Source organism: Poecilia formosa, unplaced genomic scaffold (assembly GCF_000485575.1).
Source record: "Poecilia formosa unplaced genomic scaffold, Poecilia_formosa-5.1.2 Scaffold190, whole genome shotgun sequence".
In the NCBI taxonomy this organism is placed as follows: Eukaryota; Metazoa; Chordata; class Actinopteri; order Cyprinodontiformes; family Poeciliidae; genus Poecilia; species Poecilia formosa.
The window spans coordinates 1-12,658 of record NW_006800129.1 but is presented as its reverse complement, the minus strand read 5'-3'; the positions used below and the strand labels follow the sequence as shown (position 1 = coordinate 12,658).

Here is a 12,658-nt window from a genome sequence, read left to right as displayed (position 1 = left end):
GCAGACAAAGCTATCGATTTAAAGCGAAGCTGTGTTTAGATTTTGTCAGCATCAGTGGAGGTAGAACCAGAAATTTGTAGCAACAGTGTTTGTGACACTTTAAAATGTCACGTTGTTTTCTTTCTTGCATTTCCTGTTTTTCTTTAGGCTACATGGCTTTGCAAAGGTAAATCATCAAAGGGTTTCTGTGATTTTTTTTTCCACAAATGAAAGCTGAGTGAGTTGCATGCATTTGCATTCAGCCCCTTTCATCGATACTTTGTAGGCGCTCCTTTTCAGCAACTGAAGCTGCATGTCTCTTTGCATAACATCTAATCAAATTGGATAGATAGCATATGCTAACATCAATCTTCAGGGCTCACCACAGGTTCACAATTGCATTTAGACCTGAACTTTAAGTTATTCTAACACATAAACATGCTGTGGTCTAAAGCCCTGAATTGCGGCTCTGGTTGTATGTTTACGGCTGTTTTCCTGCTGGTAGATGAACTCCAGCCACAGCCGCCAACAGGTTTTATTCCAGGATCGTCCATATTCAGCTCCATCCATCCTTCCATCGGCTCTGACCGCCTCCCCTGTCCCTGCTGGCAAAATGTGTCCTCACATCATGCTGCTGCCGTCACCGTGTTCCACTATGGGGATGTTATGTTCAGGAGGTTTGTAGTGTTTGTCCTCCAAGCATTTTGCTTGACCTCTGAGCATCTTCTCCCACACATTGACGATTTTCTTTCTGGGACTTCTTGTGGTTTTCATTCAACAATATTTTCTTTCTTTCTTCATTACTTTTTGGTCACTCTTCCAAAAAGACCAAACTTATGGAGTGAAAGATTCTTCCACCTGGGTTGTGGATCTCTGCTTCTCCCCGAGGGTTATCTTCGGCATCTTGGCTACTTCTTTGATTTATGCTCTTCTTGTTTGTCTTGGCAGCCATTTCAACCTTTGTCATTCTCTTGTCCTCTTTGGATGATGGAAGGAGAATCTTGGCTTCATCAGATCATCTCCAAAGCCTGGAGAAATAATTCATAACCTAACCGTGCTTTGAACTTGTTCACAGCTTCAGCGAGGTGCGTTTATTGGTCTTCATGATGCTGTTAATGTTCTCCCACAAAATCACGAAAAATATTCGTTTTTCAACAACTTTGGCCTTTTTCTAAATATTTTTTTTAAGGTATGTGTTTATGTCTTGTACAAAAAACATAAGACAAATTACCAGACGGAAACAGTTTCACCCTTTTACAAATTCTTCTCGTCATCCTTACACAGATTTTACAGCCACTGGGCCTGTAAAATGGGGAACTAGCGGTTCAGTCTAAGCGGCACACTGAAAGCCATTAAAAAGAGAGGACAAGTAATTCCAGCCTAATGGAGCACATACGGCAGGCACAAGGAGCCACATGAAGGCTTCCTGCTGAAATGAAAAAAAAAAGACTGAGGGTCCGCCGGTGGAAAAGTGCAGCGAGATAAATCATAAAGCTCCGGGGTTCAGGGGTCAGCTGGCCGGGTGTGCATGTCACCAGCCCCATTGGACACGCCTGCGTGCTCCATCAGCAGGTGTATAAATATGTGTCATGTTTCACACTTTCATGTCTGCAGGGACAGCAAACCAGATGGGATTTTAAATGCTGCATTTCATGTGGCAACATTTAGTGGGTTAGTTCACCCCTCATTGGTTTACCATCTGGTGCCCTCTCAGCCCCACGATAGGAGAGGAGCGTTCACACCGCACTTGTAAACGCTCCCGATGTCTCTCTGTGCCAGAGCGCATTTCCAGCAGTTTACATCGCAGTGTGCGCCGCGCCGCCTCCTACACAACTCTTAAAAAGGTGTATTTCTGCGAGAACACGTGCTTCATGTGGGACACAAAGTAAGAGCGTGGAGGCAAATGGCAAAAGCTTCAAGTAAAAAATAAAAAAAAGAGGAAAAAGAAGTTGCAAGAAAATCAAACAAGTTGACTCGCTTATTAAGCAAATCACTTACCAGAGAGTTAGATCCTCTTGTTTTCTGTCTTGTCTTCTTCTACTTTCCATATTTTATTTATTTTTTTTTTTACGACAAGCAAAATTTAAAAAGCAGGAAAAGGAGAAAATTCGGCGCATTCCTCTCGGCGCTGTTTCCATCTTTTGCATTTTCTTTACTTTTTAAAAAGAATAATTGCCAGAGTTTATGCTCTTCCAGTTTATCCTACTCATATCATCCCAGCACTCGTGAAGGCGTCGGGTTTACAGGCTGAGTTAGACAGCCAGTCACTGTTCCCTCCCTTTCTTTTATTGACGGGCTCCCTTTATCTCAATTTGCCAAGAATTGCCAGACAGCCGCCGACTGGCCTCAGCCTCCAAAATGCACTACGCGTTTGGACACGACGGGGCTGCGTTATATTTACCCCTCATATGTTGCCATTTTGCACCTCGGCCATATTCTAATACTGGTGGGGGGTGGGGGGAGGAAGAGGATGAGAGGAGGATTCGGGGGGGTGGGGGGGGGCTCACATTTCGAACTGCTTGGTGTCAATGCACACAATAAATAAATAAATAAATAAATAAATAAATAAATAAATAAATATAAAAATGTTTCATTTTAATATTTGGTAACATTCTTAAAACTTTCCAGCGTTTTTGGAAAATGTACTTCCAAAAAAAATAGAAAAAGAAAAGAAAATAATCCAAACTTGAACGGAGTGAAACCAAAATAATGTGATCTCGGCTCAGCCTATAGATGAGACTGAGGATGAGGAGGGGAGGTAAGGGGGGCGGAGAGGGGGGCGACTTTGAGATGACATTGAGGCTGTGTAGATGGGAGTTGAGTCTCTGGTTGTTGATGTTAGACAGTCGCACAAGGCGAAGCGGCTGCTGCCCGTGTTAATTCAACCTCCTCCTCTCTCTTTCTGTCTTCTCCTCCTCCTCCTCCTTCTTCATCCTTCTGGTCTTCAGCACTGCTCCCCGCTGGACAGCTCCCGCTTGGACCCCACGAACGCCGCATGGTACCCTTTAATGTCTTTTAATGGAAGTAAAATCTATTTATGTTTCAAGACACACCGGGAGTTTACAACTTGACCCGCGGGAGGAATCTTCGGATCCCTCGTTTGGAGATTTGTGGCAGTCAGCGGAGGCTCGGCGGTGCGGATCCCAGATTCACTGTGAGTAAAAAAAAAATAAAAAAAATGTTGTGTTAAATATTTGCTGTCTATATCTGTGGGAACCGGTTAATACGCGGCTCGGCTATTTGTCCCCTCCGGCAGCAGTCGGATTGACTGGATTGAGACTGAGGCTGCTGCTCTGCTGCTGAAGGGGGGGATCAAGTAAATATTTGCACACTTATCTCAAATCAACAGTCGAACATGCGGAGCTGATTTCTGTCTGCTTGGTGTTTGCAGATGCAAAGCGTCGCATTCTGGTGCGCAGAGTTCCCAATTAACATGGCAGAATGTGTGCAGCCTGATGCGTAAAGCTTTTACGCATTTGGACATCCCTTTTTTTTCCCGTCTCCACGGTGCGTTTTGTTTTCCAGCGTGTTAGAGACGTCCATCTGTCCACGCTTACTTTCAGCTATCCACAAAAATAACTGACAAGAGAATCTGTAGGTGTTAATTGGTGGACCTCGTTGAGTTTAATTTTCATAGGCTGGACACTACATTGGTACGGTGCGTCCTGCGTGTTTTGGAACACTTTGCACTTCTCCTTAGTTTGGCACATTTAAATTCGGAATTTGTTTAGACAACCATGTCTGTTGCTTTGTTTGTTTGGCTGTTAAATTCTGTGCAAGCTGATTTGTATGGAGGCAAGGCAGCATGCCTCTGCCATCAATGATTTGACATGAATGAAAAAAAAAAATAATAATGTTCTGGTGCCAAAATATCAGAGAATGAATCAGTCTGCACTTTAAAATGCGTCTTTGGAGTTGAAAAGTAAATGATTTGTTTAAACTGCTGCTGTTGATTCAGAGGAAATGAGTGTGGTACATTCTGTGTCCATCTTTGTTGAAACAGGTAACCGTTTTTCCTGCACCCTCAAACAACCAATCACTCTATCCACGATCTTAGGTTGACAACGACTGACCAGTCGTGTTCGCACAGGCTCCATCTCCAGACATTTGGTCCGAAGGTTTAGTTGTAGAACAAAAGAGTGGGGGGGCGGGGGGTAAAAAAAAACCGCGAAGCTGCTGTCTACGTGGACCGGTGCTGAAGCCTCCCGTCCGACTGCCAGGACCTTTGCCAAATCCAGAGACATGGCGACGAACGGCACCAAAGCGGATGGACAGGTCACAGAACTGAACGAGGTGGCCGCCAACAACGACAAGCCCAAGTCCCTGGACGTGAAGACCGACAAGAAGCAGAAAGACGTCCCCGCCAGAGAAACATGGGGAGGAAAATTTGATTTCCTCCTGTCTTGTGTGGGTTATGCAATTGGACTGGGGAACGTGTGGAGATTTCCCTATCTCTGCGGGAAAAACGGCGGAGGTAAATACTTCTTTCACTGTTCATGTATGCACACACTGAGTGAGCCATTCAGATCAACGATGCACATGATGGAGCTTATAATTTATCGACTCCAGAACAAAAAAAAGCATTGCCTATGTGTGTAACCCAGTGATGACCATTATAAACTGAATTTGGCTGCATTGAATTATAACTAGTATGCATTTTAATGTATAAATCTGAGTCTCCCTACATGATTGGGCAGATTTGATTAAATACTTCTGAATATGATGGCATTTGTAGTGAATTTGTGATGCATAAATAAATTGAATTGAAGCTAATTTAATATATTTCACCTGATTTGTGCAGCTTTGCATTGTCAATTCCTCAACCTGATGCACTTCTGTCCATCCAGGAGCCTTCTTGATCCCATATTTTCTGACTCTCATATTTGCTGGGGTCCCTTTGTTCCTACTGGAATGCTCTCTTGGTCAGTACACCTCAATTGGAGGGCTTGGTGTGTGGAAACTGGCTCCTATGTTTAAAGGTACAATAAAAATAAATTCAAAATGCAAATGCAATCCTTTTGAAATTATTTTCAAAACACATCTAAATCATTTTTTGAACGTCAGGTGTGGGCCTTGCTGCAGCTGTCCTCTCCTTCTGGCTTAACATCTACTACATTGTAATCATTGCTTGGGCCATTTACTACCTGTACAACTCATTTACCACTGTAAGTATTATTTAGAAAAACAGTGTGTAGGAAAATCTCAAAACTGGTCAAAATTGGGGAGCAAATTGTATTATTATTATTTTTTTTTTTTTTACATTTTCCAGGATCTTCCATGGAGCTCATGTCACAATATATGGAACACAGAAAAGTGTTACACAAACTACTCCATTCCAGATACCACCAATCTCACCAGTGCTGTGGTTGAGTTCTGGGAGTAAGATATTGATTTTTTGTGTTTTGTTTCTGCATGCCTCCCTCAGCGATATCAAAAGATGGCCTCCTCTGCTGCTTGTTTGCTGCCCTGTGCATATAATGGTATCGTCGCTGTTTCCCTCTACTTACAGGCGCAATGTGCATCAAATGACTGATGGCTTGGAAAAACCAGGCCAACTCCGAGTGCCATTGGCAGTAACACTGGCCATCGCCTGGGTCCTTGTGTACTTCTGTATTTGGAAAGGGGTTAGCTGGACAGGGAAGGTAAATGTTTTTTGTTTTTTTTGTTTTTTTGTGTGTGTGCTTTCCAATACCTATTTATGCTGGTTTCTAATAAGAACATGCGGCTCCCATGCAATATTAAACAGTCTAATACCTGCTCATCAATCTTTCAGATTGCATTCTGCATGCTCTGGAATTGATTTTTTTAAATAAGAGACCTTAAAAATAAAACTCACGCTCCCCTAATGCCGTTCTCCCGGCCTCTTGGTTGGCTCCTCTAATTCCAATTCTCCTGACATGTTTTCCGTTCCGAGTGTGGATTCCTGATAGGAGGAGCAACAATCAGCCATACCCCCTCGATCTGGATTTATCCCCCTTTCTCGCTCGGAGCAGTTTCTCCCCCGTGTGACGCCATATTTTAAAAGTCAAGTTCATCACGTGACCATGCCAAAAAAAAATTTGTTTTGGTCACAGCCAGACCCCTTCCTCCTCCCCTTCACATCCCCCCCCCCCTCCAATCAAATAAATTGCTTCCTGAATATCTCAGAAATGTGGCTGAAGATTGACTATGTGAGTTTGTTGTTGTTGCCTTCACGACTCTCATGAAAACATATGTTGCAGCTTGAACATTTTCGTGGATTTCCACTGATCACCCCCTCACATCTTCCAGGTTGTTTACTTCTCGGCTACGTACCCCTACTTCATGCTGTTTATTCTCTTCATACGTGGGGTGACCCTACCTGGAGCCAGAGACGGAATCTTGTTCTATATCACCCCTGACTTTGAAAAGCTGAAAGAATCTGAGGTAACGGCATGCTATTATGGGATTTGTTCCTACGTGCCGCATGCTGGAGTGAGCAGAGCCCGGCCTCACGCAGCTAAACTCTTCTGCTCCTCTGTCAGGTATGGCTGGATGCAGCTACGCAGATCTTTTTTTCCTATGGACTGGGGCTGGGGTCGCTTATAGCTCTAGGTAGCTACAACACGTTCAATAACAATGTTTACAGGTAAGTGCTGCTGATGATTCATGAACTACATTTGATTTATAACATCACAAGGGAGAAAGCTGCTGATATTGAAAACAGATATTGCAGAAAGGTGTATAAAATTCGCCCCCATTCAAGGATGCTTTAAAAGACTTTAAAAAAAATGTCTGACTATTGTGGCTGTTTGGCATGAATAGAGCATCAGTCTGAGGTCAAGGCTCTTTCTTTTTGTTCTGTTCTGTAAAAACAAAAACTATTACCGTGATGCCTGAGTGTTTTCTCTAACAGCCTCTCATTCTGGGTCGCATAATCAGTTACGTAAAATAGTTCCATTCAAATTAGCTTGTTTGTCGCTTTTTATTCAATATAAGGTAATTTTTCATTTCATTCAAACAGAATATGTGTATTTCATCCACAAGGTTTTACACTTTCACGTTAAATCTTGCAGTAAAAGCACTCCCACAGCTCTTCTTTCTGGTTTACCTGCACTCTTTTTTTATGTATTTTTATTTTTTAGAAGGGTTAACATAGGATGGAGAGAAAAAGTCAATTTAAACCTTTCACAACATCCCCATTTTTTATTTCTTTTTTTAATATATATGTATATATATTATTTCCTCTCCCCAGAGACTCTGTCATTGTGTGTTGCATCAACTCATGCACCAGCATGTTTGCTGGCTTCGTAATCTTTTCCATTGTTGGCTTCATGGCGCATGTGACTAAGAAAGACATTGCGGACGTGGCAGCCTCAGGTAACTGCACATGGCAGTGGCTTCAGTCACTGTTACTCTCTGCTATCCCCAATAATCATAACATTAGCATGCTGTTTTGGCAGCTTCAAGAGTGATACATTTTACAATAATGCTTCCTATTTACTATCCAGGTCCTGGCTTAGCTTTCCTTGCATATCCAGAGGCTGTAACCCAGTTGCCCGTATCACCTCTGTGGGCCATTTTGTTCTTCTCCATGCTGCTCATGCTGGGGATAGACAGTCAGGTAAGGGGCTTGGTGATGATCTGCTCATGGGCTGACCTAAATTTTTAAAAGCAGTTACATATCATGCAGCTCACCTCTGCTCTCTGCATGATAAGCATGCAATTTGCTCCTCACAGATAGCTGTAGCTGAGCTTTGACATTAGTTGTCAAAAAAAATAAAAAATAATTCAACCTTATCACCTCCATTTGCATTGCAGGCTTCACTGTTTCTTTACTATGTGTGTGTGATTTTAATATGGCTCCAAATGGCCGTGACCAAACAAGATTTAATGCAAAACACAGAAATTACGAAAAAAAATTTCCCCTCATATTTTGGTTCCTTCCTATTTGTGTAATCAGATGTTCTCATCAGAAACGAGCAGTAAAATAAATTAATTAATAAAAAAAAAACATGCCCATTATTATTTTTTTAATTTACAAATATTAAATTGAAAATAATACTTCTGCCTTGATTCACTTCATGTTTAAGATAAAAAACACTAGGAAGGAGAAAGGAAAAAATGATCTGTTCCCGTTTCCTTGACAAGAACCTGATCCTGCGAAGTCTGACTGCGTTGTGTGCCATTTCTTCTGATCTCCACAGATTTCACCACAAAACATAAAAGGACATAAAAATAAATCCATTATCCTAAATATTAATGAGGTTGAATGAGGATAAAAATAATAATGATTAAAAACATTTGTCATTGCGCTGTGTGCCTGATTTCAGGAAAAACTCAGCCCAGTGAAATATGGGCAATGATGTGAAACTGGGGTGTGGACGGTGTCGAAATGTATAAAAATTAGCATTTTTCGATGTGGAGATAATGGATTCTTTGTATTCATGTCTGTGTTAAAATCAGCTACATTAATGTCATGTTGAGCATGTAAAATATTTGACATGATGAAAAAAAATGTGAAAAACAAACAACAAATGGATTATGTTTTCATTTAAAAATACAAATTGTTCAAAACATTTTTTTAAGACTGTAATGATTATGTTGAAATTTGTTTTGATTAGGTTTGATTTTCATTTTTTAATTTAGAAAACATAATATCAGGCAAAGAAAAATAAGATACCATCCACACCTTATACTCCAAGCTTCATTAGCTGGGTTTATGCTTCACCCTGTGACATCACAGATTACATATGGTGTTTCTCGACATGCAATATAAAATACAGCAGAAGTCTGTGTAAAATACGCATACTCATCTGTACTTTTAAAATTTTTCTATTGGCTCTATGATTATTTTTCATGCTCTTGTTCATTTGTATTTGTAAACATCTCTGAGGTGGACAGAAGTAATAGCGCCTCCTACAGTAAGAGACCAGGATGGTAGCAGAATTCTGCGACTGTCTAGTTATATGAAAAAAATGACCATTTTTTTTCTTTTTCTTTTTTGCCAGAATTTTTGTTTTTATTTGAAACATGAAATTAAACAATTAAAAACAAATCACCATTCTATGCCAACTTGTTGATCATACCAAAAATGACACGAATCCGAATCTAATATTCAGCATTTTTTCCGCTCACTTTTGTTTTTCATGACTGGATTTTGATGAGAAGTGAGAAATTACCAAAACATGCACTAATCCCAAATATTTCCAAAACAACAGAGAAAGAATCTGAAAGCAACCAGGTGCGAGCAGTACACATATTCAGGCAGATGTTTCAAGCCGCTCCTGTGATTGTGTCCTTCAGTTCTGCACCGTCGAAGGCTTCATTACCGCCCTGGTGGACGAGTTCCCCAGAGCTCTTCGAGGCAGACGAGAGATCTTCATCGCCGTTGTCTGCCTCGTGTCCTATGTGATTGGACTTTCAAACATCACACAGGTACAGCAGGGCAGTTCTGTATCAATGAGCCTTTTTCTGTGTTTTGCCTTTTCTAATATTTCTTTTTTTTGTTGTTGTTGCTATTTGTAACCAGGGTGGAATCTATGTGTTCAAACTGTTCGACTACTACTCCGCCAGTGGGATGTGTCTGCTGTTCTTGGTCTTCTTTGAGTGCATCTCCATATCTTGGTGTTATGGTGTGTTTTCTATTCTCTTTCATTTCAATATAACCACAAAAATGACTCCTGAAAAAACGAAATCTGGTCAAGTGCGAGTGCGTTGTCGTGTTTTACCTGCTTCAGAGTCTGCTCAGCCGCAAGGTCGCGAGCACTCATGTGTCATGCCTCATCATCATGCATGGCGGCTCTCGGAAGATACAAACCAGTCAGATGTGAATATTTTGGTCATGCGTTCATTTGTCCGGCAGGTGTGAACAAGTTTTACGACAACATCGAGGAGATGATTGGCTACAAACCCTGTGTATGGTGGAAATTGTGCTGGGTTGTGTTCACCCCTCTCATTGTCGCTGTGAGTATTTTGAGCTAATAGGATAGTACATCTAAAGTCACGACATGAAAGATGAAACAATAAATAAAGTCAATATTACCTGCCTGCAGCCATTCCAGGCTGAGGCAGCGCTGCCTGTAGTCAGAGGTGTCAGGATGCATAAAGCGTCTCTTGTCTCCCACAGGGAGTGTTCTTGTTCAGCGCCGTACAAATGGTTCCCCTCACGATGGGAGACTATGTGTTCCCAGGCTGGGGTCAGGGAGTGGGATGGCTCATGGCTCTGTCCTCCATGGTTCTCATACCAGGATACATGGTCTACATGTATCTCGGGCTCAAGGGCACTTACAAGGAGGTGAGATGAAAAGGTTCATTACCCCACATCCCCCATTTCATTCCTCACATCCACCGAAGTTGTAACCATTAGGGTTTGGTATCTCACTTTTCATAGATTGAAACACAAAAAACTGACCATCATATTACAGATGCGTGATAATTTCCTATTTAATCAAGATTTACTTATTTGCTGACTCAACTGAATCAGACAATTCAAATTGAAATGATAAATTAGAATGAAGCAAGGAAATAAATATTTGCAGCTAAATAACAATAAAGCGTTCTATTGTTTAAAGATAAAAATCTGTCTCATTAAAAAGCCTTGAAATGTAGAAACAGTACATTGAGCCTCAGTGGAATATGGAAAATCTGTGATGCAACAGATGTGCTTGTGAGCCAATCAGCATAGAAGATAAAGCTGTATTTTTTTAGATTGTGCACATTGAAAAGTACAGCTAAGTTAACCTTCCATTGAGGGATTCTGAATATGGCTCTTTGGTAGAAAATATCAATTTATGGACATGTAGAGGATGGAGAAACTGATCTCATTGTTAAAACAGACACTGACAGTAAAACCGACTGGTCTCTTTTTAAATATAATTAAAAATAATCTAAAAATAATGGTAGAACTTCTTTTTTTTATTCAAATGTTGCACAAAAACTTTTAAACTAGTTGGCACCATTTCTAACCAATGTGCCACACAAGTAGCAATAAATGTTTAACCATATGATCCATGTGAAATAAAATGTGCTGGACTGACTAGGTACCAAAATCACATTGAAAGTTTAATTCAGAATTCTTAGTATTATATCTGTGTTACCTTTTTCAAACAGCAGGAGTTACCACTGGTAAAATAATTACCCTTTGATAGTGAGAATGGCAATGAAAGAACAATCTTCAAGAGGTTTATTAAATTTCTTTTTACCTTCATCACATCAGAATGGGTGTGAGCATATAAAAACCCATGTAACTATATTTCAACCATTTACTTCTCATCTATGCTGCACATGTGTAGCACTGATGCAGCAGCTATACAACTGCAATGACTTAATATTATGACTTCATCTATGCATACTATGCAGCTTGCATTGATAAAGATCCACTCATCTCAGTATGCTGGCTGCTTGAAACTAAAGGAAAACTGGCAACTTGATGCATTTTTTGAGTGATTCAGACAATGACTATCTGACCACTTTGAGGCACTAATAGAATATTAATATGTCATCATCAGAGGGTTAGTTGCTCATTACATATGAAAAAAGAATGAAACAACATGACGTAATCAAGGAAAAAGTAATGTACCGCTATAACTTTAACAAATGTATTTTAAGAAAGGGAGCAGCACATCAAATGGGACACACACTTAAAACTATGGCAGGATTTGATGTTGAGTGAAATACAGCACATTTTCTAACATTTAGATACACATAATACAGATTTTTCAATTCACCAGCATTCAAACATTTGATTGAGCTAATTAAAGATGTTTACATGAGTGTAAAAGCATGTACCTCGAGGCATGGAAAGGTGGATTGAATGTACAACAACCTATTCCTATCTCTTTAAAAGTTGTACAAAATTATCAAGGAATGCAGAGACCAACACCCAGAGAAAAGCATCTGTACCTGAATTATTAGAACTAATTTTGTAAGCTCCTCTTTAGCATTCTCATTCGCTCTGTTTTACTCTCCTAGCGACTTCGAATAATGTTCCAGCCTCCCAAAGTTGTCAGGAAATGTCAGGAGAACGGACCTGAACAGCAAGTGGAAACCAACACGGCCAACCTCTCCAGCCCTGCCAATCCTACCACCCCCGCTAGCACCACTAACCCAGCTCCCGCGAACCCAGCCAGCCCGACCAGCACGGCTCCCGTAAACTCAACCAGCCCCGTAACACCTGCCAACCCAGCTCCTCCGCCACCAAACCCAGCCTCGGCTTCTAGCCCGGTAAATCCGTCGACGACTCCCGCTGCCACTATTACCACCACTGTCACTACAACCAGTCCGGTTAACCCGACTGTCAAAACTGTTAGCCCGACCAGCCCAGCTCCTAACCCAACTAGCCCAACAGAGCCCGTTAATCCCCCTAACCCGACAAGTCCGCCCTCTAACCTGACCAATGCTGAGGCCAATGTGTAGACAACAACAAAACCCTCATGGAGCATGTAGTCAAAAGAGAACATTACAAAGGACTTCCAAGATTTTAATTGATTCACCTACCTCCAGGGGCAATTTGTGATCAAAACAGATTTTCCAACCATGCTTAATTTTTCTGTATTTGTTAAATTAAGCCAATGATGTCTTATTGTTGGTTTGCGTTCTGAAAACAAAGTCAAAGACTGTTAGTGTTCACCGATACAACCGTAATTCAGAGAAAAAAAAAATGTAAACATACTGTGTAATCCGGTGATAAGAGAAAAAAAAACTATAGAGTTATAGATTA

At 41.0% G+C, this 12,658-nt stretch overlaps 1 protein-coding gene across 2 annotated transcripts; it reads left to right on the top strand.

The window, feature by feature from the left end:
- The first annotated feature begins 2,770 nt into the window (after positions 1 to 2,770).
- On the top strand, positions 2,771 to 12,629 carry LOC103147775 (sodium- and chloride-dependent GABA transporter 1-like). Of its 2 annotated transcripts, none has more exons than XM_007566280.2 (15): positions 2,771 to 3,133; positions 4,037 to 4,453; positions 4,827 to 4,958; positions 5,044 to 5,144; positions 5,249 to 5,358; positions 5,489 to 5,621; positions 6,250 to 6,384; positions 6,483 to 6,586; positions 7,193 to 7,317; positions 7,449 to 7,561; positions 9,244 to 9,375; positions 9,470 to 9,572; positions 9,803 to 9,903; positions 10,067 to 10,234; positions 11,911 to 12,629. In XM_007566280.2, exons 2-15 carry the CDS (start codon positions 4,222 to 4,224, stop codon positions 12,352 to 12,354), a joined length of 2,133 nt encoding a protein of 710 aa, XP_007566342.1. In that variant the 5' UTR covers positions 2,771 to 3,133; positions 4,037 to 4,221; the 3' UTR covers positions 12,355 to 12,629. The 2 variants fall into 2 exon arrangements, with proteins under 2 accessions (XP_007566342.1, XP_007566341.1); XM_007566279.2 differs by having other exon boundaries at positions 3,983 to 4,453.
- The last annotated feature ends 29 nt before the right edge of the window (positions 12,630 to 12,658 follow it).